The sequence below is a fragment of the Rattus norvegicus genome, chromosome 1, assembly GCF_036323735.1.
Source record: "Rattus norvegicus strain BN/NHsdMcwi chromosome 1, GRCr8, whole genome shotgun sequence".
NCBI classification, from domain to species: Eukaryota; Metazoa; Chordata; class Mammalia; order Rodentia; family Muridae; genus Rattus; species Rattus norvegicus.
Window position 1 is genome coordinate 250,805,901 of NC_086019.1, and position 27,815 is coordinate 250,833,715.

At 46.9% G+C, this 27,815-nt stretch overlaps 2 protein-coding genes across 2 annotated transcripts; both read left to right on the top strand.

Annotated features, from left to right (window-relative positions):
• Nucleotides 1–529: 529 nt before the first annotated feature.
• Nucleotides 530–27,644, top strand: Hoga1 (4-hydroxy-2-oxoglutarate aldolase 1). The gene is made up of 7 exons (NM_001106355.1): nucleotides 530–942; nucleotides 15,977–16,105; nucleotides 16,261–16,388; nucleotides 17,043–17,177; nucleotides 17,406–17,502; nucleotides 20,049–20,182; nucleotides 26,910–27,644. The coding sequence occupies exons 1-7, from the start codon at nucleotides 750–752 to the stop codon at nucleotides 27,057–27,059; spliced, it is 966 nt and encodes a 321-aa protein (NP_001099825.1). The 5' UTR covers nucleotides 530–749; the 3' UTR covers nucleotides 27,060–27,644.
• Nucleotides 6,807–8,166, top strand: MGC93861 (hypothetical protein LOC682010). The gene has a single exon (NM_001044281.1). It carries the CDS (start codon nucleotides 6,957–6,959, stop codon nucleotides 7,872–7,874), a length of 918 nt encoding a protein of 305 aa, NP_001037746.1. The 5' UTR covers nucleotides 6,807–6,956; the 3' UTR covers nucleotides 7,875–8,166.
• Nucleotides 27,645–27,815: the final 171 nt, after the last annotated feature.

Here is a 27,815-nt window from a genome sequence, read left to right on the forward strand (position 1 = left end):
CATGTAAGAGCAAAGATTGGGTATTAGAGTGAACTTGGGAACGAGGGGAATGTGGAGTCCCTTGGGTCCTGAGTTAGTAGGCCTCCCTACTCTGGTCTGTCCTCGCTTTGTCGGTATCATCCTGCTTTTCTCTCCTAATCCCTAGGGCCGGGATTATGATATATTTCACTCTGTGGCACACTTATCCTTGGCTCCCTATCTCCAAGACTTTCATGGAGCTGTGTGTACTGGTGTGGCCAGCAGAGGGCTAACGCGCGGCGGCCCTTGGTAGCGGCCTAGTAGACAGGAGGAGTGGTTTTTCACAATTGCTTCTGGAACAGCGAGTGGGTGGCTACAGTTGGGCGGGTCCAGGACAGCTCAGCCAATCAACTCCGTCGGGTTCTGCAGCGCGTGTTGGGGTCCCGGTGAGGGTGGGGGCGGGTGGCTCGGGGATCTGGGGCTGTGCGAAGAGGTCCCTGTCGAGAGAAAGTTTTTAGTGTTGAAACCCCAGGAGCCAGATCTCTTTCAGGCCATAATTGTGGCGTCTCTTCAGCGGCTTCACAGCAGGGAAGAAAGCCTATCTGGAGATTCTAGGCCGGGAGACTCTAGGCCCGCCCCTGACCCTGGGACACGCAGTGCAAAGCTGCACCTTGTGGTGGGAACACAAAATTTTAACTGGGTATGTAGATCATTAACAGTGGGGGGAGAAAAAAGTCCAAATTCAGTTCTCCTGTGGCCACAGACGACTGGGCCTCAGACCTCCTGCAGAAATGCTGGGCCCCCAAATCTGGGCCTCCATGAGGCAGGGGCTGAGCAGGGGCTTGTCTAGGAACGTGAAGGGGAAGAAGATAGACATTGCCGGCATCTACCCACCCGTGACCACCCCATTCACCGCCACCGCAGAAGTAGACTATGGGAAACTGGAAGAGAACCTGAACAAACTGGCCGCCTTCCCCTTTCGAGGTAAGAGGGCAGTTGGGGAGCCCGATCCAGGAAGGGGTAGGGGATGGGGGGGGGGGGGCGGGACCCAGCTCTGGCACCGTGAACTGAGCCTTAACTGCCTTTGTTTCCCCAGCTGGGAAGGGCTAAGGTCTTTGCCCCCAGGGTCATTATGGTGAAAACATGGAGCTGGCCCACTGCTGATGGAAAGGCACTAACTAACCAGACAGGGTCATGCAGCAGGACAGCCCTTAGTCTCCTTCCCGCTGGAGCCTGTCTGGCAGAACTACTTCTCAATGTGTTGGATCCTCTGGTCCACCTCTTGTTTTCACATGGGTCCCCTCTCGGCCACAGAGCAAATCCTATTTGTGAGGTTCAGAATGCCTCACAGTCACAGGTCTAGTAAAAGAAGGTAGAAAAGGGCAGTCTGTGTCATCCGTCCGTCCGTCTGCCCCCTTACCCCACAACTCCATCCTACTCCCCACCCACCCAGGGCAATTCCTGGTCAATGACACCATCTCAGGTTGAACGTGGGCTCCCAGAGATGTGGTCACTTAACACACAACTGAGCTGAGATTTGAACTGCTGGTTAGAAACTCTGTTCTGCCCACTGATTCTAACACCTCCTTCTAAGTGGCCGGATCTCTCTGAGACCATCCCTACAAACGTCATTTTGTGGGCACCAGTTTTGAAAATGGCCTTGCTCTGACTGAGAAGGTACAGACTAGCAACTAGGATAGTGGACTCCGCAGCTCTGCCAGTGGTCTTATCCTATGGGAAACTCTAACTCTGTTTCTCCAAATGACCCATGGGAGCCATAACGCTCCTACCGTGGGGTAGCCAGAAGAAGAATCTGGAAGAATGTGAGGGAAAGCATGGTGTAAATTCTAGAGTGCTATACATTGGAAGGTCTAGACTCCTGGGGTGTTGAGTATTAAAAGTACACATGGCGTTTGTGAAGTCTCAGGCCCTAGGAGAACTGGCTGAAGTATCTATTTAGCATATCAAAGCAGACCTGGTTTCCAGGGTCCCAGGATCCCTCAGTCCCTTCCTGTTACAGGGTATAGCTGGCGTAGCCCACCTCCTCCCCAACTCTCCAGCCCCAAGGCTGGGCTGCCCTGTCCACAGAGGCGCTTCCCTATATAGTCCAGCCATTTTGGTTACCCACCCTTTCTTTTACCTCTTGGCCCCTGGACCTAGTTCCCTTCTCTCCCCCATCTCCCTTTTCCTCCCTACTCTCCTCAGTGGCTCAGGGCCATGTTCACTCTGGACTCTCCCAGATGCCCCTGCCTCTGGCTGTGCTCTCCCTTTTACCTACAACAAACTTTCTCCTCCACCACACCCAGGAGCAGACATGTCCTTCCTTTTTATTATGTATCATTTCATTCAACCTTGTAGCAAAGCTGCTTTGTGCTTGGTGACAGTGACCACAGGCCCAGCTGAGCCCCCGTCATCACTCAGTACCCAGATGATATGAGTGTTTGTCAGGGGACAAGTGGCCTATGGGTGCACATTCTGAGCGGGGACAGCGTGTCTACTACAGCTTGCTCATACCCGCCTGGAGGGAGATAAGGCCTGATTTTCTTGAAGCAAAACATGGTAATCCTTAGCTTCAAATAGAACACTCTGCTTCAGCATGAGGACCAAGGACACTAGAGCTTAGGGGCCAGAAGACTGGCTTCGTATCCATGGTATTTCTGAAATCCTGTATCTAGGATTTCACAGAGACCTCCACAATTGTCTTTGGACTTCCCCCTTTGTCTCTCTAACTCCTGCAACCAGCATTGGGTGCCCTAGGCAGGTTTGTTTGTTGGTAGAGGGAGGGATTTAGCTCATGGGTTCCTGATGTCTAATTCCTCCATTTACTACTTAGCAAGAGATTGGAGCTATGAGAAGAGCCCAATGTTGGGAGTTGGAAGACTCCTCGTCTGGCTGTCATAGCAATTGAGAAATCACGGTCCTTCTGTAATCCAGTTTCCTCACTTGAGAACAGAAGCTATAAGCGCTCAGGCTCTTAGCCACGTGTCTTAATATAATTCCCTCAAGATGGTTAGTCATGCTGCTGACACAGAGGACAAAGAGTCAGGGGTGTCCTATCAGGGTTCTAGCACTTAGCCAAACACTGATGTTTCTCTTGCTTCCTAGAGCAGACCTTGCAGTCTAATGCTCAGGAACAGGTCGAGCCTGCTGCAGAATGCTACGGCTACTTTGTATCAGTGTGGGCAGCAAGCCCTCCAAAGAAGAGGTGGAAACTTGACCTTCATGCTTCAGTGAACATAGAGAATATTCTTGAAGGCATAGTCTTGGTCTGTGTAGTTGTTTGTTTCTTTTGATTTGATTTTTTGAGACAGGGTTTCTTTGTGTAGTCCTGGTTGTCCTGAAATGCCCTCTGTAGACCAGGCTGGCCTTGAACTCAGAGGTCCCTGCCTCTGCCTCCTGAGTGCTGGGATTCAAGGTTTGTTCCACCACCGCCTGGCTAGATTATTTTTATCTTCATTTTTAAAGTATCGATAATTTATGCTGATTGTTTAAATGAAGAGTATTCTTTTAAAATTAAAGTCAAGGTCAAGATGGTATATTGGGTAACTGCTCTTGCTGCCAAGCGACGACTTAAGTCCAATCTCCAGAGTCTATGTAAGGTGGACGGGGAGAACCAACTTCTGTAAATCAACCTCTGACCTCCACACAGGCCATGATACATGTGTCTTTACCCTTCCCCAAATAAATAAATGTAAAAGACTTTTTTTAAATTTTTTGGACAGATTATCTAATACTTTATCAAATGTGTAAAACAAAACCACGATAATTAATAAAAGGAGCCTACAAAACCTTTAGCCTCTGTTTGCAGTGTAAAAAAAAATACATGTCAGTTCTGGATCACAACAGTTCCAATGAACTGCAAAAAAAACAAATCATAAGAAAGAATTTGAAAGCTATGCAGTGGCTGCTTTTAGTGTCAGCTACAACAAGCCAACCCCCAGCAGCTGTTTTGGAAAGTGAAAGTGGGACTTAATTTGTAAATAAGAAATGTCTTCAGTAGTTAAGAGAATTATAAACTCTGCAAAAGTTTGTTTGTCTAATACAGAGGCAGCTCTTTGAGACCAAAAAATCAGGAAATGGTGTTAGCTCCATGGTGCATGGGTCCGCTCTTTCGTTTTCCTATCTTGTGCAGGATATAGGCTTGATGTTGTGACCAATTATAAAAATGGACCTTTGAGTAAAGGTTTCTATAATCTTAAGCTTTAAAAAATTTTAAGTAAGGGGCTGGAGAGATGGCTCAGTGGTTAAGGGCACTGACTGCTCTTCCAATGGTCCTGAGTTCAATTCCCAGCAACCACATGGTGGCTCACAACCATCTGTGATGGGATCTGATGACCTCTTCTGGTGTGTCTGAGGACAGCGACAATGTACTCACATATTAAATACATATAAGTAAATAAATCCTTTAAAATTTTAAGTAAAATAAAAGTTATAACCAAATAGGTATGCCTAAAAAAGACTCGAGCAATGACAGCATGGCTAAACTAGGAAGGAGGGAATCTCGTTCATGGCTTCCATCCTCTAGACAGAGAATGGTAGATAACAACTGACCTACCTAGAGAGCGAGAACTAGCCTCTCCCAGGATGAACTCCTAGTTAGTTTTCCAGTGCAAAGTGGTCAGCCTGGAAATTATGCACACATGGACTGTGCAGGCTGTATTTGTGAAATGCACATGGTTATATGTAGTATATCTGTGTATAGCTGTGTAGCTGTGCACATCTATGTAACAATAAAGAAAAAGAGGCCATCAATCTGAGAAGGGGTGGGGGAGACATAGGGAAGATTGAAGGGAGGGAATGGAAGGGGGAAGTGATGTAATTATATTTTAATTTAAGTTTTTTTTAAATGAAAATAACACTTTTAACAAGTTACAAACGAGGAGCAGAGGGCAGGGTTGTCCAGAAGGGCCACTGGCCCTGGACTTACACTTGTCAATAGTCTCACAGGTGGACTTTGAGTTGTTATTTCCAGTGAGTTAGGGACAACCACAGGGCTATTTCAGCAAGGCTGGAGAGGGGAGGTCCCTAAAGCTTTTAGCTGTGTCTTATTCCTTCCCCACACAGAGTGGACCATGGTTTCTTCTGAAAGAGAAAACATTTTTGTATATACATAAAGTATTATTTGGTTAAAGAAAATGTTTCAAATAACAGTTTTTCTTGAGGCAGATAAGAGATTGAGACAGGAACTCTCTACATAGTCCCTACTGTCCTGGCACTCACTTTGTAGACTCAGCTGGCCTTGAACCCACAGAGATCTGCCTACCCTTGCCTTCTGAGCGCTGGGATTAAAAGTATATGCCACCACATCTGGCCACGACTTTTAAAATATATTTTTCTTTTTAATTTTGTCTAGATGTGTGTGTCTGCATATGGCGTGGGCATGTGACACCAAATAAGAGGTGTCAGATCCATTGGAACTGGAGTTACAGAGGACTAGGCTGCCTGACTTGAGTGCTGGGAACTGAACTCGGGTCCTTTAGGTTAGCAAGTGCTCTGGACCTATCTTTCCAGCCTCTCAGATAGCACTTTTTTTTTTTTTGTGGTGGCATATTCCTTTAATTCAGCACTTGGGAGGCAGAATTAGATGGATCTCTATGAGTTTGAGGCTAGCCTGATCTACAGAGTGAGTTCCAGGACAACCAAGGCTACATAGAGAACCCTATCTAGAAAAACACCAAAAAAAGTACTTCTGTATATGAGCTCTCTGCATGTACGCCTACATGTCAGAAGATGACATCAGATCCTGTATTAGACAACTGTGAGTTGCCATGTGGTTGCTGGGAATTGAGCTTTTCTCTTGAAAAAAAAAAAAAAAGAATTGTTTGTTGTATGTATATGAGTACACTAGCTGTCTTCAGACACACCAGAAGAGGGCATTGGATCCCATTACAGATGGTTGTGAGCCACCATGTGGTTGCTGGGAAGTGAACTCAGGACCTCTGGAAGAGCCGTTGGTGCTCTTAGCCACTGAGCCATCTCTCCAGCCCAACTTGGAATTGAACTTAAGAAGACTTCTGTAAGTACTCTTAACTGCTGATCTATTTTTCCAGCCACAAACAACACAACTTCTCCGAGGAACCTTTGGCATTTTCTAAGTGTGCTACTTGCCTAGAGGGAAACAGGGGCACAGCCCTGCTTCTAGCCCCACATACATGGGGGTTACTCAAGATTGTGCAGCCATTCGTGGCAAGCCTGGCTAGCCAGGTCACCTGCTCAAAACTTTGTCATGCTTATTTACCAAGGTCAAATTCTGTATCTGCAGGCTATCGCATAGACGAGATGTAGCCTACCTGCTCTGCCTTCTCAGCCTATTTTTAGTCTCAATTGTGACCTCATCTTGTTCCATACAAGCTCCTTCCTGGACCCTTCCCCTTCTGGACCCTTCCCTGTAATAGAGCTAGGGATATTGCGCTGACCACAGAGATGGGTCCCAGGTATGGAGTATAAGAGTTATTGACCAGGATGGATGCCAGTCTAAGTGGTCCCAGTTTGCCATGGCCAAACTGACTTCGTATCCTCTATCTTGTGGGGCCCACTAGATCAGGAACAAGGGAAACCAAAGACTGGAAAGTAAGGAGGAAAGAACGGCAGAATGCATTGGACACGGGAGGCAGAAGAGTTAAATAATACTGTCTGTCTTTCTACGGAGGGCAGGAGACAAGACCGGATCCCTAGACAAGGCTTGCCAAACTAGGTCTGAGTGATGGGGCAGGCTTGCCTCACCCCACCCCCGGCTGCCTTCCTCACAATGGGGCTCATTGCTGAGGTGTCAGAGAGCATCCTAGGGAGGGTGAAACAGGGGCCTGCCCGCCAGACACCTGCAGGGCTCCGGCCCCTTCAAGCATGAACCTTACCATCTGGGCTGGGCTCCACCACTCCCAGTGTGCTCTTAGCTCTGTGTGAGGCCTAGGGCCCTGGAGGACATCTTGCATTTCCTCCAGCAACCATCATGCAAGGTGGTGCTGGGAACTGCTCTTTTGCTAGGAAGTGGAGGCCTCATGCTGTGGGCTCAGAGGAAGAAAAGGAAGGCCACCACAGAGACTACAGAAGACAAGCCTGCGGAATCCCACAGACCAAATGACAGCTGGATCAAATCCCACTTCAGCCGCCTTTCTGAAGAGAAGTTGCCCGCCTACCGCCGTGTCAGCAGCTGTGGGTACTCACCCGAAGGCAAGCATGGGGAGGCCAATACCACCCTCCACGTGGACACCGTTACCACCAAACACGGAGAAGGGGGCGTGGCTCTGCACCGAGATTCCTTTGCCAGCAAACAGAAGATATCTGGGACCTCAGTGTCCAAAGAGATGCAAAGGGAGTCAGGAAAGTCCCCGTCCATGGAGAATGACACCTGGGCTGCTGTGGCAGCTTGTACAAAGGAGATCGACGCCAAGGGGCATCATGTGGCTAATTCCGTGCTTCAGCGTTCCCCAGAGTATCACCGTACAGGCCATGCGGAGTCCAGGAACATTAGCCCAGAAGATCTGAAGGCTTTGGAGGAAGTGGAGTTAAAGCTGAAAGGGAATTTCCTAACTCACCGTGAAACCGTCGTAGCTGGCGCCAACCAAGCACACACTGTCTATAACCAGAGTCACCATGGTAACCAAAGCCACCAAAACCACAATACCTATCCATGCCACCAGAACAACCAGAGTCGTTCTGTTCACTACCAGGGTCATCATCCAAGTCACTTGAGCCACCAGGGTTATCCAAGTTACTCAAGTCACCAGAATCATCCGGGCCACCCAAGCCAGCAGGGTCATTCGAGCCATTCAAACCAACAGGGTCATCTGGGCCTCTCAAGCCAGCAGGGTCATCCAAGTCAGTCAAGTCATCAGAGTCACCAGGGTCAGCCAGGACACCCAAACCATCAGAGCCATAGCCTGGTCAACCGCAGAAACCAAATTTATGACTCTTAAAGCCACTTAACCATGAGTCCCTTCCCCCCAGCAGGGCTGGCTCTCATGAACAGGCCTGTTTTCTCTTCTATGGGGAAACCTACGCGGTCAGGGTGAGAGACTGCCAACCAAACCCCTGCTTCCTCTGGCCCCAGCAGAGGTCAGGAGGGAGGGAGGAAAGGATGCAGCTCCAACAGCCCAAGGGCCCCGGAGACCCATGAGAGAAGACATGAGGCAGATTACAGGAGCAACCACAAGTCCTACACTGACTCCACATGCCTGAATGGAGCTAATAAAGCCCTGCATACCCTCACGTTGTGTCCGGGGGCTCTGTAGCCAGCTGCATTCTGGGTAGGGTTGGAGGAGAGGGTATGTCCGAAGCAGTTCTGGAAGTGAGCCTTGGCTGGGGGTCCTTTTTATTGCATCAGACTTAAGACCAGAATGGTCTTCCCCTGGTCTGGGCTGCTAGGCCAGAGGTCTTAAATCCATCTGCCTATGTTGCTAAGGAGTAGGACTCAGCCAGAGGCTTGGAAAGAGGGATCAGGGACGGGCTTTCAGCATCAGTCATCCAGGTGGGACTTTAGGCCCTATCCTCTTGGTACCATCTTAAGTCTCCAGGGTCCATGGGGATCCATGTGCCCACAGCTGTAGAGCTGTGAGACATATCCGGGTCGTGTCACCATTGCTTGACTTGTGACTGTGGCTACCAATATTCAGACTACTTATGGCTTCAGCTCATGGTTTTGTTTTTGAAACTGTGTAGTTCAGACTGTCTTGGAACTCAATGTGCAAACCAGGCTAACTCCTCTTGGATGTCATGGTAAGATTTTAGATCTGGCTTGCCTCCTAGTCCCACACAGGCCCCTGACCTCTGTTCAGTGCTTGTCTCCCTGTCCTCTTCCACTCTCCCTCTCAGCCTATCCCTGACACACACACCCGCTGCCTCCTCTGCTCTCCCACAAGCCTGGTATTCTCCCTGTGTCTGCCTGTCTCCTGGGCCTGAAAGAATAAGAAATGACCCTCTACTCCCAAGTCAAGCAGCCACTTCTGCGATTCTTTGGACAGGTCCCCAAGTCACTGCTGAACTCCAAGTAAATCTTTGACATAGATTTGAATCTGTTTAAAAAAAAAAAAAAAAAAAAAAAAAAGAAGGGCTACCAGAAAGGTTAGCAGTTGGTGGGCCTTAGACCTCTGGGGCAAATCATTGAGGACAGCCTGGCTCATAAACACCTTAAGTGAGGTCAGATGAGAAGTATTATTTTCTGGACATTCCTAGTGTGAATTTCTATGAATTAAATTTTAAATTTTTAAATTTTCTGTTGTCTTATGATGCATATGTATAGAGATCAGAAGGCAGCTTTAGGGGGTCGTTTCTTTCTTTCCACCTTTGTGTGGGTCCCAGGGATTTAACTCGGGTCGACAGCTTTTATCAAGGTAGAGGTAGCTGTTTAACCACTGAACCATCTCAACCACCGAACCCCTGCCCCAAATGTACATGGATTTTTATTTACAGTATTTTCAGCAGGATAAACAAACTTAGGGGAACTCCTGAGAATTCCTCCAAGTGAGAGGGGTTCCATGAAAGGAATGCCATATGATTGCATATTTTAAAATATTTCATAAAAGTTTAAAACGAGGAGGCAGAGGCAGGTGGGTCTCTGGGGCTTTCTGGCCAGCTGCCATAACTTAGTGTGCTCCAGGCTAGGGAAAGACTCTTGTCTCAGAAAACAGGATGGACAGAAACAATTGAGATCACCCTCTGCATGCCACATGGGCACACATAAACACCCCCCCCCAACGTGTGTACACACATGGATCTGTACATACACAGCCACCCACAGACACAAATACACTTTATTTGGAAAAAGAAAAAAAAAAAACATGAGTCAATCACAGAGGAAGTATTGGAGGCTGAAAACGTGCATAAAAAGCAAGAGAGTGTTGCAATCTGGCATCTGAAATAGGCTAAAAATACAAGCACAGGACTGGAGATACAGTTCCATGACAGAAAAAGCCCCTGGCTGCCGGGTTCAAGGCCATGCATGGGTTTGTTCCTCTGACCAAAAAAAAAACCAAAGGAAAATATATTTGGGACATCTTAAATCACATACAAAGACATATACATTTTCAAATTAGCTCACAGTTTTGGCATGTGTGTGTGTGTGTGTTTTTTTTTTAAAGGTTCAGCCAGGCACAGTGGTGCACAAATGCAATCTCTGTGCGTCAAAGGTGGAGTGACAGGAGTGTCCGGAGGTCATGGTCACCCTCAGCTCCATAGTTTTTGAGGCCAGCCCAAGCAACCAGAGACACTGTGTCAAAAACAAATTTGAAAATTTTCAAGTTGACTAAATTAAGTGTTCATTTAGCACCCATGTTGATTCTTGGTTCTGTTTGTTGTGCTATAAGGAGGATGTTATTGGCATTCTGCGCATTCCATTTTTGTCTTCAAAATTCAAAGCTGAAACACTTGCCGTCAACCCACGAGTACATACATGTCAAAGTTTTATTGCAGTCCTGTTGTAAGCAAAATGGCCCAGAGGCAGGCCACTCAAATATAGACTCTTGGAGAGGATATTTTTATTAAGGAAAAAAGGACAATCAGATGACTTAAGTTAAGGCTAGACACAAAAAGCAGCTTAACAGCCCGAGTCAGCTGGGAGGTGACTAACTTCTCAGTTCTAGGCCTAATTCCGTTAAAGTTCATTGGGAAATTGCTTAAGCATTTTGTCAGGCATTTTTTCCCCCGGAGAGTGGTTATAAATTAGATCATGTTAAAAAAAAAAATTCTGGGAGGCTGGAGAGATGGCTCAGCAGTTAAGAGCACTGACTGCTCTTCCAGAGGTCCTGAGTTCAATTCCCAGCAACCACATGGTGGCTCACGACCATCTGTAATGGAATCTGATGCCCTCTGCTGGTGTGTCTGAAGTCAGTGACTGTGCTCACATAAAATAAATCTTTTAAAAAAATTCTACTTCAGGCCTACAGGTTTCTGATGGCCATTTTGTTTGTTTGCTCGTTTGTTTTGGGAGACAAGGTTTTCCTTTGTAGTCCTGGCTGTCCTAGAACTTACTCTGTAGATCAGGCTAGCCTCCAACTCAGATATAGGATGAGTATAGAGCAAATTATCAACACCCACCTCAGAGAGTCTGTGTTGGACATCATGAATAGGGCCATTGTCCCTGATTGATTCCAGGCCAAGCAAGAAGAGCACACAGTATGGCAGCAAGATACTGTGGATTGCAGGACACAGGGGGACAGGGATTTGAGACACCTGGCAGCTCTTGAATTTTTGAGGTATTTCTGCTGGGGTCAAAGCAGAAAGTCATACCATGACCAACTGTGCTGAGGCAGGAGAATGGCAGTGTGTTGTAGACGGGAGAGAACCATGATAGATTTGCTTCTGTGGTTTTTAGGAATCTAACTAGGGTAATCAAATCAAGAAAGTGGTCTCTAAGACACACCCCAAGTCTTGATAAACAGGGACATTAAGAGATCGGTGAAGGCTATAGAAAAAGCCAGAAAACTGGAACTTAGAGTGAAGGAGGACTTTGGTGTCTGTCTGCTCTCTGTTCTCGTCCTGTAGAAGAGGCTACGGTGAGAAAGCTTGTCTGATCCCTTCCGTCCTTCCGTGGTTGAAGGGCTCCGAGCGCCTCTGAGCATACAACCGGAAACATGATAAAGAACCGAGAAGGGAAGCTCAGAGGACAAAGATTCAGAGTCCAGAGACCCAGAGAGGGGTCCCTAGGTGGTACTTTAGAGGAGGAAGTGATGTTGAAGCACCAAGGGGCCATAACAGTAACCAAGATTGCCTCTTCTGTGAGACACCGTGTCTCCTGTTGGCCACAGTAAATCACCAGGTCTCCTGTGAAGCCCCAGCTCCACTCAGCAGCCTCACGCACTTGAGCAGCCAGCTCCAATGAGAGGGAGGGACTCCTCTTGCTCAGGGGAGACACAGGAGGTGAGAGGCACTCCCTTCTGACCCAGCCACACTCCTGCTTTAAGGTGAAGTTTCTTTTAACTCCCAAAGTCCTGTACCCCCTAATCTGGAGGTCTGGTATAAATACTTTACAAAGACTCTCTCATTTCAACTTCCCTGTTTGAGAGAAATACCAATATCTTAGTCTTTCAGTTAAGGGAGCTAAGGTTTGGTTAAGCCATTTTCTCTTTTTTTAAATAAAATATTTTAATTTTTACATGTCCGTGTATATGTGTCTGTCCCGTGTGTGTATGTGTGTGTGTGTGTGTGTGTACATGTGTGTGTATGTATGTATGAACATGCATGCCTGCCTGTCTGTTGTCTATCTTTGGGGACTAGAAGAAAGCACTGGATTCCTAGATGTGGAGTCACAGGCAGTTAAATATGGCCCCACTTGAGGCCTGGGAACTGAACTCCAGTCCTCAAGAAGAGCAGCAAGTTTTCATAACCACTGAATCACCACGTCTCCAACCTGCTCCCTCTTCCCCCTTTCCTTGGAAATTATAATTTTGAGATAGGCTCTCTCTTAGTACCCCAGACTGGCCTTGTATTCATACTCCTTCTGTCTTGGCCTCCCGAGAGCTAGGGTTGGAGGTGTGTGCCTCCATGCCTGGTGGCAAAGCCGTTTTTCTCAAGCCCTCAGTTGGTGAGAGGGCCACCCCGAGGGCTGGTCCTGGTTTTCCCAACTTAGAGCCTGTGCTCCAATCATCTTACTTGTTGCTTTGCCGATGCTCTTCCTGCTCTCCTCATAAGGTCCTTTGTTCTGAGCTTCTTCAGACTGATGCAATGTGTCTGGCCTGCCACTGGAGATGTGGCCAGGGTGAAGGAGGGGCTTTTTTTTTTTTTTTTTTTTTTTTTTTTTTTAGATCTTAGACATCAAAGTACTTGCTGGGATATTTTCCTAGCTGAGCCTTTAAAACAACTCTGTAAGGCCTGGGGTGTAGGTCTAGTGCCTGATTCCAGAGGCAGGGGGCTGAGAGCAGAAGGCTGTGCTTCAGGATATTGGAATACGGAGCTGGCTGCTGCCTGCCAGGGTGTCACACACTACCGTTGTTCTGCCTGTGGAGCCCAGGGGGTTCTGGGATTGTCTACAGAGGAAGAGCGACTTTGGAGTGACTATGGCTGGCTTTGAGACCATAGTAAAAGCCTCTTGAGGTAGCAGATAGATAGCTATGGCAACTAAACAGAACTGACAAGATCTCGGTCTTGAAATAGTTGAGGATTGGTCCCATGTTGGCTAAATGGAAGCCCTCACCAGGATGCGCAGCTTCTTCAAAGGAGTGGGGCATGAGCAGGAAGCAGCAAAACAAGAGGTTCTACCTTCCCAGGCCTGAGGAACAAACCTCAGGACTCGATCTAGCTGAATCCAAATCCTTTTAGTTTCAACATGGTTCTTTGTAGTATTACAAAGGGGAACAAAGCTCCTGGCAGCTCTCAGGAACCCAAGGCCTCGGTAAACATGGAAAAGGTGTGTGGTAAGGAGCTGCATGCCCATCACGCTGTGTTCCCTACAGGCTGACTCACAGGAACACACTCTCTCAGCCTCAGTGCCAGGAAACTGTGTGTCTCTCCCGGCAGCAGTTTTGGGCAGCGGTTTTGCTCCTTACTCTCGGGTGACTGCTGATAGTTCCCACTAACTTTATGGCTTATCACCCAGGGCTGTGTGACATGGATTTTGTATGCTGATAAGCTCCCAGATTTACTATCCATTTCTTCTACTTAAAATCCAGGTGTACTGTAATTGATTGTACACTACTTACCTTTTTTTTTTTTTTTTTTTTTTTTTTTGGTTATTTTTTTCGGAGCTGGGGACCAAACCCAGGGCACTGCGCTTCCTAGGCAAGCGCTCTACCACTGAGCTAAATCCCCAACCCCTACTTACAATTTTTTTATTGCTTGAGACAGAGTGTCCCATATCCCCCAGGCTGCCCTTGAACTCTTGATTCTGTTTTGCACATGACATGTGCCAGGACTACTAATACGGTGGGTTTGGTTTTTTTGTTTTTGTTTTTGTTTTTGTTTTGTTTTGTTTGGGGAGGGGTAGTTTGATTTTGTAGAAGGGCATTGTTTTAGTTACCTTTCCTAACACTGATAAAATACCCTGACTGAAGAAAGAAGGAGAAGGAGGAGAAGGAGAAAGGAAGAAAGGGAAGGAAGGAGGGAGGGAGGGAGGGAAAGAGGGAGGGACGGACAGGACAGGACAGGACAGGACAGTACTGCTCATAGGTGTGGTGGAGGAGAAAGTTTATTGTAGATAAAAGGGAGAACACAGCCAGAGGCAGAGACATTGGGAGAGTACAGAGTGGACTCGACCCTGAGTCATGTGAGGAGATCTGAGAGTCACCAAAAAGGGAAAGAGTAAAAGGGGCAGACAATCAAATGGCTGGACTTTGATGGTAAAGGGAAGAGCCTCTGAGGAAGGCCTCTCAGCCCCTGGGCTGAAGAGTTGGGGGTAGAGGGGAGGTATGCCAGCCATCACCTGTAGCAGGTAGAGACTGGGAGGTGCTGGAAGAAGCTGGCAGCCAGGTCTGCTTTTGATATGTTAAATAGGCATCTCAGCCACTGTTTGGGGGCGGTGTTTGATAGTCACACTGAGGAAAGCAATTTAAGGGAAAAGGGGTTTGTTTTGGCTCCTTGTATAAGGTTCAACTCCATCTTGGAGGAGTAAGCATCACAAAAACAGGAACTTGAGGCAGGGGCTCACATTGTACCCACAATCAAAAAGTAAAGGGCTAGAGAGATGGCTCAGTGGTTAAAAGCACTGACTCTTCTTCCAGAAGTCCTGAGTTCAATTCCCAGCAACCACATGGTGGCTCACAACCATCTGTAATGGAATCTGATACCCTCTTCTGGTGTGTCTGAAGACATCAACAGTGTGCTAACACACACACACACACACACACACACACACACATTATAAATATATTTATAATATTATAAATAAATTTTAAAAAAGAAAAAGAAAAAAGCAGAGAGCAATGACTGTGTGCTCAGCTTACTTTCTCCTCTATGTATGACTCAGAATCCTAACCTAGAGAATGGCGTTACCCACAATGGGCTGGTCAGCCCTCATAGGCATGCCCAGAAACCTGTGAAACCTGTCTTCTGGGTGATTCTAGATCTCACCAAACTGACAATTGAGATTAACCATCACAGGGAGATAACCATTATAGGCATGGAGAAGAGAAAAAAGGAAAAGAAAGTAAATGGAAAAACACAAGAGGAAGTGATTCTGCTAACATTCATTCCTTTTGGGTTCTGCTAAGGGTATCAGTTCTGTTTGACTTTCAAAGAAATGAAAATGTGGACACCTGTAAGGGATACGTGTTAGACATCTTTCAAACAAAAATGGTTGATAAAATAAAACAGGGTTGGCCATTTCTCTGAGGTATAATCTTGTTCGTGGTATTTACATAATAATTTTTAAACATTTATTATTGCAAGTGTAGAAAGACATGACAATGAACAATAAACACCTGAGTTGGGGCAGAAAGCCCAAGTGGAAGGTAGTGGGAGGGTTGTTATGGGCCCTGGGAACATGGGTGCAGGGTAAGTTATGGACTGTTCTTTCTGGTATAATTAAAATGTTTCACTTAAACTGCTGTGCCTCAGGAGTTGGGGATTTAGCTTAGTGGTAGAGTGCTTGCCTAGCAAGCACAAGGCCCTGGGTTCGGTCCCCAGCTCTGGGGAAAAAAAAAAAAAGAAAAAGAAAAAAGAAATTGGTCAGAAATTTTGGGCTGGAGAGGTGGCTCAGTGGTTAAGAGCACTGACTGCTCTTCCAGAGGTCCTGAGTTCAATTCCAGCAACCACATGGTGACTCACAACCATCTGTAATGGGATCCGATGCCCTCTTCTGGTGTGTCTGAAGGAAGTGACAGTGTACTCATATAAATAAAATATATAAATTAAAAGAAGAAGAAGAAGAAGAAGAAGAAGAAGAAGAAGAAGAAGAAGAAGAAGAAGAAGAAGAAGAAGAAGAAGAAGAAGAAAACTGCTGTGCCTCTATGAGAACCCTCTGTTTTCGGCTGGACAGGGATGGGAAGGGTGTGGTAGGAAAGTAACCCTGGGCACTGTGCAATGTATCAGCATCCTGATGTTTTTGAAACAGTCGGAATGGGAGCGATGAACTGATGGGGTTGTGTTGCAGGCTTCGTGGTCCAGGGCTCTACTGGAGAGTTTCCATTCCTGACCAGCCTTGAGCGCCTAGAGGTGGTGAGCCGAGTGCGCCAGGCCATACCCAAGGACAAGCTCCTGATAGCCGGCTCTGGCTGCGAGTGTGAGGACACAGTGCCATGGGATCTGGGGTTCCCTGGGCGGGGGGTGGGGGTGGGGATGGGGGCGGAGTCCGGGCTCCTTGGCCCTGAGGTTGGGCCTCTGCTGGGATGTACTGAGGCCAGCTTTGCTTGCCTTCTCCCGTCTCCTTCACTGCAGCCACGCAAGCCACAGTAGAGATGACTGTCAGCATGGCTCAGGTGGGTGCTGATGCCGCCATGGTGGTGACCCCTTGTTACTATCGCGGCCGCATGAACAGCGCTGCCCTCATTCACCACTACACCAAGGTAGGTGGGAGGGGTGGGTGTGGACCAAAAGATTGACAGGGATGGAGGCGGTGCCTAAGGAGAAGCTAGGAGTGGAGAGCATATGCCATGTTAATAGGCACTCTAGGACATAGGTATGATGTCATCGTGTACCAACTGTGTGGCAGTAGACCATTTACCTAACCTCTTGCTATCAGATTCCTTTCCTTTAAAACAGGGAGAATAGGCGCTGGAGAGATGGCTCTATGGTTAAGACGGCATAATGCTCCTACAGAGCACTTAACTTCAATTCCCAGCACCCAGGTTGCATAGCTTGCAACCACATACAACTCCAGCTCCAGAGGATCGACCTCTGACCTTTGAGGGCACCAGCACTTGAGTGCATATACCTGTGATTAAAAATAATAAAGTAAATCGAGACAGGGAGAATAATGGCATCTGGCTTGTGCGCTTCTCCAGAGCTCCACAAGGTCTGCAGCATACATAGCTTCAAGCTGTGCCTTGTGTGCAGACGGCACTCAGAAACTTGCTACCCATCATTGCTACCCATACTTCAGGAGGCAGACCTGCCACATAGTCCTGCACAGCGAGCCAGTCCTGGGCCTGTAAGGGTGAGCCTGAAGCCCTCCAGACCCAAGCGATTGCCTTCCCCTTCCTTTCTCTCTGTGCCTACAGGTTGCTGATCTTTCTCCAATCCCGGTGGTGCTGTACAGTGTCCCAGGCAACACGGGTCTAGAGCTGCCTGTGGATGCCGTGGTCACATTGTCTCAGCACCCAAATATCATTGGCTTGAAGGACAGTGGTGGAGATGTGAGTGACTGCAACTCCCAGACTGGGACCTCCTTCCCTTTCCAGCATGGCAGCTTCTCACCCAGAGCAGCTCTGAGGACTCTGTCAGTCCCTCTGAGACCTATGTCAGGCCTTGCTGGGTGGGCTCCCCGAGGCACTGCCGGAACTTGGGGCTGTGTACTGGGCTGTATTTTGACATCCCGGCTGGCGGTTCTGGACCCAGCTCTCAGACCGCATTTACTGCTACAGGTGACCAGGACTGGGCTGATTGTTCACAAGACCAGCAAGCAGGATTTCCAGGTGTTGGCTGGGTCAGTTGGCTTCCTCCTGGCCAGCTATGCTGTGGGTAAGCCTCCTGCTGTTCTGGAACCACCCTGACCAACCAAGACGCTCCCAGGCATCTGGGTCTGCAGGAAACAGTTGTCTCAATGATGGGTGCTTAGGCTTGACCCTTTTGGGTGGGCGTATGAGGACAGTGCTGGCCTGTACGGATGCCTGCAGTTGGTGAAGTTGCAATTCCATGCTTAGACGACCAAATTAACTCCTCTAATCTCACCCTGTAAATCATTCTCAGAGCAGAGGTTTCGGGCCTCTGTTCCAGGCCAGCAGTCCACTTTCCTCTGCCTCTCTGCGTTGGACAGAGAAAACTGTCAGACCTGGGGGGGTTGGGATGGGATCTCCAGCTGTCTGATCAGACTCTTCAGTCCTGAGACCAGCCGCTCCTGTTTGTTTTCAGCGTCACCCTTTGACTTCAAGTGGGATTAACCCCGGGTGGGTAGAGCAAAGGGGCAGCCGCATCCACGACCTGAGATCTGAGTAGCAGTTTTAGCACTGTGGGGGAGCAATAGTGGATTGTTTCCCTTAGCTCAAGGCCAGGCAGACTTGCCTTTGGTCAAGGTCCTTGCTTCTCTCCCTTTACCACTCAGCTGTCTCTAAAGTGAAGGGGTGGGGGTGGGGCATTTGGGTGGGGGTAGGGCATTTGTCACTCTTTCCTGAGAATCCAGATGGGGAAGGCACTGGCTCTGGAGGTGTGAGCAACCATGTCATTTATTCCCCCAGACACCAGCCCTCACTGGGCCTGCCCTTTTACCCTAAAAGTAGAAGTGGTCTGTGAGGATTAGAAGACCAACTCCATCTGCTAGTGTCCAGCACCTTAGTATTTTTTCTTTTCTTTTCTTTCCTTTTCTTTTCTTTTCTTTTCTTTTCTTTTTTCTTTCTTTCTTTCCTTCCTTTCCTTTCTTTCTTTCTCTTTCTTCCTTCCTTCCTTCCTTTCTTTCTTTCTTTCTTTTTTTTTTTTTTTTTGAGACAGGTAGCCCTGGTTATACTAGAACTTGCTATGTTGCCCAGGCCGGCTTTTGAACTCACAGAGATCCACCTGCCTCTGCTTCCCGAGTGCTGGGATTAAAAGCAAACACCACCATGCCTGTCTATGAGTATCTTTTGGGTTTTTGTTTTGTTTTGTTTTGTTTTTGTTTTTTGTTTTTTGTTTTTTGGGAGTATGGGATGAGGATGAGTTGAGAAGGGAGTAGAGGCAGAGAAAGACTGGGAGGAGGGGAGAAGGGAGAAGGGGAAGGAGAGAGAGGAGAGGGGAGAGGAGAGAGGGGAGAGAAGAGAGGGGAGAGAAGAAGAGGCCAGCCAGGAGAACATGGAGAGAGGAGGGGGAAGATGAAAGAGGGAGAAAGGGGTCAGAGAGAGAAGAGATTCAGAGTCAGAGAGAGCAAAATGAGGCCAAACAGTCCCTTTCAAGGCAAGCCCAGCCTACACAGCTGTTGCCAGGTAACTGTTGGGCAGAGTCTAGAAGGAATGCCAACAATTGTGTGTTGGACTGTCTCTTTTCAGATATTCCCATGCTAGGTGACCTCTTTAAGTGTTAGATTTCTTTGGCCCTGTCTGGAGCCCGCTTCCATTTTTGCCACATCTCTCTACGTATCTTTTGTTTTTAAATAAATTTGTTCTCATTAATTTTTTTAAAAAATTGTATTTTGTTTTGTTTTGTTTTTCAACACAGGCAGAGTTTCTCTGTGTAGCCCTGGCTGTCTTGGAATTCTCTCTATAGACCAGGCTGGCCTTGAACTCAGAGATTCACTTGCCTCTGCCTCCCGAACGCTGGGATTAAAGGCATGCACTATCACTGCCGTGTTTAAAATTGTCTTAGCTATTTTGCATGCATGTGTATGTATGAAGGTACGAATGCTTCATGGCACATGTGTGGGGGTCAAAGGACAGCTTTGAGAAGATGTTTCTTTCCTATCGCTCAAGTCCCAAGGATTGATCTTGGGTCACCAAGCTTAACTTGTAAGCCTCTCTTACCCACAAAACCCTCTCCTGGCCCCATAGTGGGTATCTTACAACCAGCAAACATACCATTCCAATCTGTCTTCCTTCTGGTCTTCCTCCCTTCTAGCTCTGCTTAGGATCACCCTTAGATCATCTTAAAATCACAATCGAAGGCTGATTTTCACATCACAAAGCAATCGGGGGAAATGCCCAAGCTCCTGACCCCATGACCGGAGCGCTCTCCTCCTCCCTACTAGTTAACTGGAGGAAAGAGATTTCAGAACTCCAGTTCCTAGTTCCTCAACCTCTAAGGTGTCAAGATCCTGGTAGGGGGAACATGGTGGGTGGGAGGTAGGGAAGGGCTGCCCTGCAGGCTGTGTTCCCTGCCCTGTGGCTGGCTCTGAATAGCAACTGGCACGCAGACTTCTCATTTTGAACATACAGGAGTTTTTGCCTCTGGACGTGCATATTCTGGACACACAGAACACACCCAAGGGTTATAGAAATATACGTCCCATGTTCCCCAAATGAAAAGGTGTGGGTCCCGAGGTTTGGGGTTCTGTATAGCAAGTGGTCCTTCCTCCCTGATGGTTATTCTGTGTCTCCTTTGGGCAGGAGCTGTTGGGGGCATATGTGGCCTGGCCAATGTCTTGGGGGCCCAGGTGTGCCAGCTGGAGAGACTCTGCCTCACAGGGCAGGGGGAAGCTGCCCAGAGACTGCAGCACCGCCTCATCGAGCCCAACACTGCGGTGAGCTCCCAGGGTGTACTGGCACGGGGTCCCTGTTCAATCCTCCCCTCTCAAAATGTTCACTTAGAGAATGTCCCAGTGTGGCAACCCCTCCAGCCTCCCCCAGGAAACCCTGATTGCAGAGAGAGTGAACTCTGTGAATTCAAGCTTTGGAGTTCACTGGAATTCCCGTGTAGGCCAGTTAATGGTCCATCCCTTCTCATTTTGGATATATAGGCAGTCTTTGCCTCCGAACATGCATCGAAACAAGTGTCCTGAGAGATGGCAACATCAGTAAGTCTGCGATTATACCTAGAGATTCAAAGCCTAGAGACAGTGCAGCGTGACCTTTACAAGGTACAGATACCAGAAGTCAGAGTGACTGGCAGGGGAGAACTGGAGATATTTTGATTTTCCAGGAAAGCTGTCCAGTAAGGTACTCTGCAGTTCAGACCTTGTGTTCTAGCTCCTTGGGGGGCGGATCAAGGAGGACTTAGCAGGGAAGGCTGATCTGGATCAAAGCTATTTTGAAATCCGAAGCAAACTGAAAAAAAATTGCATACTCTTATTTTATTTGAAATGGAATCTCACTACATTGCCCAGGTTGGATTTGAACTCGTTGGCTCTTGAGATCCTCCTGCCTCAGCCTAACATGAATGTGTGTGTGTCCACCAGCATGCAGGTTGTACTGTCTTAGTTCATCCAGCTCGTTTGATAGCAGTGACACGTGGCTGAGGACATGGAGTGTCTTTTTCTGCATTTGCTTGGCACAGTCCTTTCACTCAGATATCCATATCAGACACCATGTGGGTGCTGGGGTTTGAACTCGGAACCTCTGGAAGAGCAGTCAGTGCTCTTAACCACTGAGCCTTCTCTCCAGCTCGTGAATGTCTTTCTTAACTGTTACATTTTGAAGAGATACACACTAGTCCTTTGTTGGGTATGTGTTTAAAATATTTCCCCCTAGTCTTTAGCTTGTCCTTTTTCTTTACATGGTTTTGACCCATCAAGTTTCAAATTTAAAAAAAAAATGAGATTTTGATGAAGTCAATTTTTTTCCTTGAATCACACTCTCAATGTCAAGTCTAAGAAGACTTTGTTCAGTTCTTGTTGCTAAATATATTCTCCTACTTTTTTTTCCTAAAAGTTTTATAGTAACATTGTAAAAGTTTGTTGAGTTAATTTTTGTGTAAAGCCTGAGACTTTGGCCAAGGCTCCTTTTTTTTTCTTTAATGGATATCCAGTGCCTCCAAAACCATTTGTTGAGCAGATTTAAGAGTCTGTTTCTGGGTTCTCTGTTCTCTCCATTGATCTATGTGTCCATGTCTCCCCTGTGTTACAGCCCGGGTTGTTATAGCTGCAGAGGAAGGGGTCCAATGTCCTTTGCAGGCTGCTTCCTTCTGGTTGTTTTTCTTCCTCAATATTGCTTTAGGTAATTGCTTCCTTCGTCTTTCCATATTAATTTTAGAACAATCGTTTCTATATCTACAAAAACACTCTTGCTAGGAATGGCTGACCAGTCTGGGAGGGCAATGCCCCCCGTGTCCTCGTTTGATCCTTAAACACAGCGCCTTCTCTACTCACTGGAATCTTCTTTGTTTTCAGTGTTTTGCAGGTTTTTTTTTTTTTCTCCAAAGAAGTTCTAGACATAGTTTGAAAACATACCGATGTTTCAGTACATAGACTTGGCTGGCTTGATACTCACAGAGATCTGCCTATTTCTGCTTTCCAAGTTCTGGGATTAAAGGCATATGTTACCATATCCAACTACTTCATCTTTTTTTCGGGCAAGTGAAATTGTATTTTAATTTCACTATCTGAATGTTCATTGCTGCTATTCTAGTGCTTAGAAACATGACTCTCTCTCTCTCTCTGTGTGTGTGTACCTGAACACGTGGCGTGCAAACATGCATGGCATGTGTGATGACAATGAAACCCAGGACCTCAAGCATGCTAGGAAATTTGCCATATCACTGAGCTACTTTTCCAGACCTATAGCTGATTTTTAAATATCTTACCTCCTGTAACTTTGCTGGACAAATTCGTAGTTCTAGGAAGGGTTTCTTGTGCTCTACATAGACTTCATATCATCTACACATAGATGTCATATTATCTACACGTAGATATCATCTACACATAGACTTCATATCGTCTACACAGACGTCATATCACCTACACATAGACATCATCATCGACACATAGACGTCATATAACTACACATAAGCATCATATCATCTACAAAGAGATGTCATGTGGCCTACCCATAGGCGTTATATCATGTACACGTATGAAGAGTTAATTGTATTTGTTTTGACTTTTCTCATTTATTTGCTTTTCTTACCTTTCTGCACTGACTAGGACTTCCTGTGCTAGGCTGAATAAAATTCCTGGTTCCTGATCTTGAAGAGAAAGCACTCAGGCTTTCACAAGTATAACGCTTGCTCTGAGTTTTGTCGTTTGTTTTTTTTTTTAAGATTTATTTATTTAATGTATGTGAGTACACTGTAGCTGTCTTCAAACACACCAGAAGAGGGCATCAGATCCTATTACAGATGGTTGTGAGCCACCATGTAGTTGCTAGGAATTGAACTATTGAACTCAGGACCTTTGGAAGAACAGCCAGTTAGGGTTCTTTACCGCTGAGCCATCTCTTCGGCCCTGCTCTGAGTTCTTGTAGAGGCTTTTTATAACTTGAGATCACTGCTGTCTGTTCCCAGTTTTCTTTGAATTTTTACAAATCATTAAGTGCTGAATTTTGTCAGAATTTTTTCATATTGACTTCTCTGATTTTGTGACTGTTCTTCAGCCTGCTAACGTGGTGGACTATATATTCTTATTCTATGTGTGTAGGTGTTCTGCCTGTATGTCTGTGTGTGCACCATGTGCATGCCTGGTGGCCATGAAGTCCAACTGAAGTTACACATGGTTGTAATCTACTCATGCCGGTGCTGGGAACTGAGCCTGGGTCCTCTGCAAGGGCAGCACGTGCTCTTGGCTGCTGAGCCATCTCTTCAGCCCCCAAATCACTGCTTTGTTTTATGTTTTGAGACAGAGTGTCTTTATATAGTCCTGGCTATCCTGGAACTTGCTATGTAGACCAGGCTGGCCTCAAACTCACAGAGTGCCTCTCGAATGCTGGGATTAAAGGTGGGCTCTTGGCTAGCCACTTTTCAAATACTAACACAGATGTGCATTCCTGGGACAAACCTCATTTAGTCACAGTATGTGTCTATTTTGATATATTGCTGAAATTTAATTTACTGATATTTTGCTAAGATTTTTATGCCCCATTCATGAGGAATATGATCTAGCTTTTCTCTTACCTTTTTCTCTCTCCTCCCCTCCCTCCTCCGCTCTCTCCTTCCCACCCTCCTCCCCTCCCTCCTCCGCTCTCTCCTTCCCTCCCTCCTCCCCACCCTCCTCCCCTCGCTCCTTCCTCTCATTCTTCCTTCTTCCTCCACTGAGTCTGGTTTAACTTCATCAAATGAACTAGGAAATGTTCTTTGTTCTTCTGTTTCCTAGCAGAAATGATGTAGAATTGATACTAAATCTTCAAATATTGTGTAGAGTTCTGTAGTTGAAACTATCCATGGTGATTAATGGATCATTGGACTACAGATATAGATGGTTGTGAGCCGTCATGTGAGTCCTGGAAACTAAATTCAGGACCTCTTGAAGCAGCAGCCAGTGTTCTCAACTGCAGAACTTTTATTTTAAATCTTTTTCTTATTGGGTTGTGCCTGCTGCGCATGTAAAAGTCAGAAGACACCTTCATAGCATTGATTCTTTTTCTCTACCTTTATGTGGATTCCAGGGATCAAACTCAGGTCATTAGGCCTGGCTGGCTGGTGCTTTACCTACTAAGCCATCTCCCCAACTTATGTTGGAGTTTTTATTGGTTGTGCCCACTGGCAACTTATGGTTTATCTTCAGTCCCACCTCTGAACCAGGGGACTCAACATTGTGGTGTGCCCAGGGGCTTGAGGTCTCTGGTTGGTCTTCCTTCTTCAATCTATCTTTCAGAGTTCTCTCTCTCTCTTTCTCTCCTTCTCTCTCTCTCTCTCTCTCTCTCTCTCTCACACACACACACACACACACACACACACACACACACACACACACACAACTTGGTCTCTGTGTAACTGTGGCTGGCCTGCAACTCACAGAGGTCTACTTGCCTCTGCCTCCCAAGTGCTGGGATTGAAGACAAGTGTCCTACACCTAGAACAGATTCACCTGCCTGTTTTCTGTGATGTCCAGAGTGTTCATCTGTACTCATTGGAAAGAATGAATCCTCTTAAATGTGAAAGTTTAATTTCCCAGGTTGTGACCTCTCTCACTCTGAACATTCATAGTTGAAAACAATACGTAGCAAATTGGATATATAAAACTTAGGGCATTACTTACTTTAGGTTTAAATATCTGATATAGACTTAAGAATATATTAAGATATATTTATTATCATTTACTTTCCTGACTTTTTTTCCTCATTAAGACATTTTTTCCCTAAAAAATCTGTTTCTAGAAACAAAATCAAATCAACAAACAAAACATTGCCCAGGATACCCTTGAACTTTCTCTATAACCCATGCAGGCCAGGACGTGAGCCTCCTGCCTCAGTTGCCTGAATTGCTAGTATGGTAGGCCTGTGCTGCTGGGCCCACCTTACCTTGATTTATTTTTGCTTTGTAAGTTTTGCATCAGAGGCAAGTATTCAAGCTGTCTGTACACTACTCAGCAGCTGACTCTTTGTAGCAAGGTGTGGGTGAACCTTCTGTCTTCTTCCTAGCTTGGATCCTCTCCTCAGTTTTAGAGGAAAGACAGTTGAGAAGAAAAGCAGCCCTCTTCCTGGATGTTGAGCTTCTCCTGGAAGTGACTGTGTCGACAGGTTCTAAGAACTTGTAGAAATAAAGCCTTCTAACCAAGCTAGGCCCAGGCTGCCCTGGACACTCTGGCCATTCCACTGGGGAGAAGGCATGGTTCTCCCACTCCATCTACCACATGAGAGCAGGGCCCTACATCTGCATCCTGCCAGGACAGGAGGAGGGAGGGCCTCCAGGGGTCTTGGGGACCACTCCAAATGTTGCCAGCAGCATTTTCTCCTCTGATGTTGGAGTCCTGTCTATGATGAGTGTAGATACCATCTCACTTTACAGAGGAAGCAAAGTTGGCTGTCCCCCCAGAAAGACGGGAAGCCCAGTTGCCATTAAAGCTCTCTGAGGTCATCTCACCCTATCCTGTCCCAACCTTCAGGCTATGCCCTCATGTGCCAGCTCTGGGCACACACTCAGGAATGCCTGGAACATCTTGCTGCTGCTGCTGCTGCTGCTGCCTAAGATATAGGCTCACATACTCCAACAGCAGCCTGATGTCACTTTATTGCCCTGTCCTTGTCCAAGGGGATGTCCTGCCTTCCCACCCAGCCAGCCTCCTGTCCTAGGCTATATTTAGGACTTGGCTACCCAAACCACTGGCCCCTTCTCCAGGGCTGAGGAGAAAGCACATGAACTACCTTCGGAAACTGATGGTAGAAACAAAGTGTTCTCCAGGTCCTGTGTGGTTCTGTCCTCTTCGGGAGGTTTTTACCATCTGAAGCTTCGGGATTTTAAAAGCCAGGCAATTAAGGCATCCTGGGTGGGAAAACTGTTTGCTGACGATGGCTGGCCTCTAGTGGTGGATAGCTGTAAGCCAGTTATCTGGCATCTGTCCCAACCTTTCTCCACTAAATGTAATGTCCCAGTGCTTCTACTCTTTATGAAACCCGTACCTCTAAACCTTCCCTCCTCCCCCCCCCAATGGGACTTTATTAAGTAATGGGTTCTTTCCTAATTTGGGGGTCATCAAAGAGTCATCCCAATATTTCCGACCAGTTGCTATGACAAAAGGAAAGAAGCTGGAAGCCTCATTTAATATATAAAAGTCCCCATGTAGTTTTAGACGGAGACAGTAGATGCCGGTGCCCCACTGTAATACGCAAGCCTTTACTTACCGTGTTGTTCAGGCCGTTCATGTTTCTAGGGAAGAGAAGTTGTTTACGTAATAAATCATATGTTTTACAATAAACCTCTTTTGTCCAGTGATAAATCATTTTCCATGAAAACATTTAAATAGGGCCAGGGAAAACCTGTGGGTGTTAGGCGGGCCAGGATGCTGGGGGCTAAGGGTCTGGGGTGTGCCCAAGGCGTCAGAGCCGTCCCCTTCTTTGCTAACCAGAGCTGCTGTGCTGCAGGGACCTGACATAGATCACGCTCTGGTCCCCAGCCTTGCTGCCTTCCTCTAGGCTGGCTATCTATCCCAGCGTGAGGGCTGAATGCCCATATGCTTGTTGGGGAAGACTTTCTCCATAACCCCCACAGGGAATTTCTTTATTCAGTCTGAGTCTCTCCATACCTGACCAGCTTCTGGGGTCCAATCTGGATTCTCAATGTCCCCCAGACACCACTGATTAGAGTTTTTTTTTTAAGAATTATTTATCTATTTTATGTATATGAGCACACTGTAGAAGAAGGACATCAGATCCCATTACAGATGGTTGTGAGCCACCATGTGGTTGCTGGGAATTGAACTCAGGACCTCTGGAAGAGCAGCCAGTGCTCTTAATCTCTGAGCCATCTCCCCAGTCCTGATTAGAGTTTCTTACATGGGAGACTTATGAAGGAACTGATCCAAGGTCTCGGTAGATATGTGTCAGAGGTGAGGGTGGGTGAGGGGGGCTCTGCAGTCTTTTCTAACACGTGCTTCTTCTCAGGTGACCCGGCGCTTCGGAATACCAGGGCTGAAGAAAACCATGGACTGGTTTGGCTACTATGGAGGTCCCTGCCGTGCCCCCTTGCAGGAGTTGAGCCCCTCAGAGGAAGAGGCGCTTCGCTTGGATTTCAGCAACAATGGCTGGCTTTAATGACAAGCGGGGGACACCTGGTCTGAGCTGTCTCAGACTCTCGTTCCCACAGTCTGAGGAGGAGCAGGGCATTGGAATTAGGGCTTATTTTTGTCTGTGTTCTATTGCTGTGAAGAGACACCATGACCATGACATAAAAGAGAGTGTTTAATGGTGGCTGGCTCACAGTTTCAGACGTTCAGTCCATTGTCATCATGGCAGGGAGCATGGCAGCCTGCAGGCAGACAGTGCTGGAGAAGTAACAGAGAGGTCTACATCTAGATCCACAGGAAGCAGGAACAGAAAGCTACTGGGCCTTGCTTGGACTTTTGAAAAACCAGGAAGCCCACCTCCAGCAACATTGACTCCAGTAAGCTACACTTCCTAATACTTTCAAATAGTATCACTCCCTAAGCATTTATATATGTTGGGGGGGCATTCCTATTCAAACCACCACATTCTGCCCCCTGGCCTCATAGGCTGGTAGCCATATCATAATGCAAAATGCATTTAGTCCAACTTCAAAATTTTCCATAGTCTCTCACAGGCTCAAGACTGCTTAAAAGTCCAAAATTCAAAGTCTCTTCTGAGGCTCACTGTAAAATCAAAATAAAAAACCATGTCGGATACTTACAACATACAATGTCACAGAATATACAGTGCTATGCCAAAAGGGAGAACATAGAAAATACTGGACCAAAAGAAGCCTTAAAACCAGCTGTGCAGGGCTGGAGATTAAGTGGCTCAGTGGTTAAGAGCACTGGCTGCTCTTCCAGA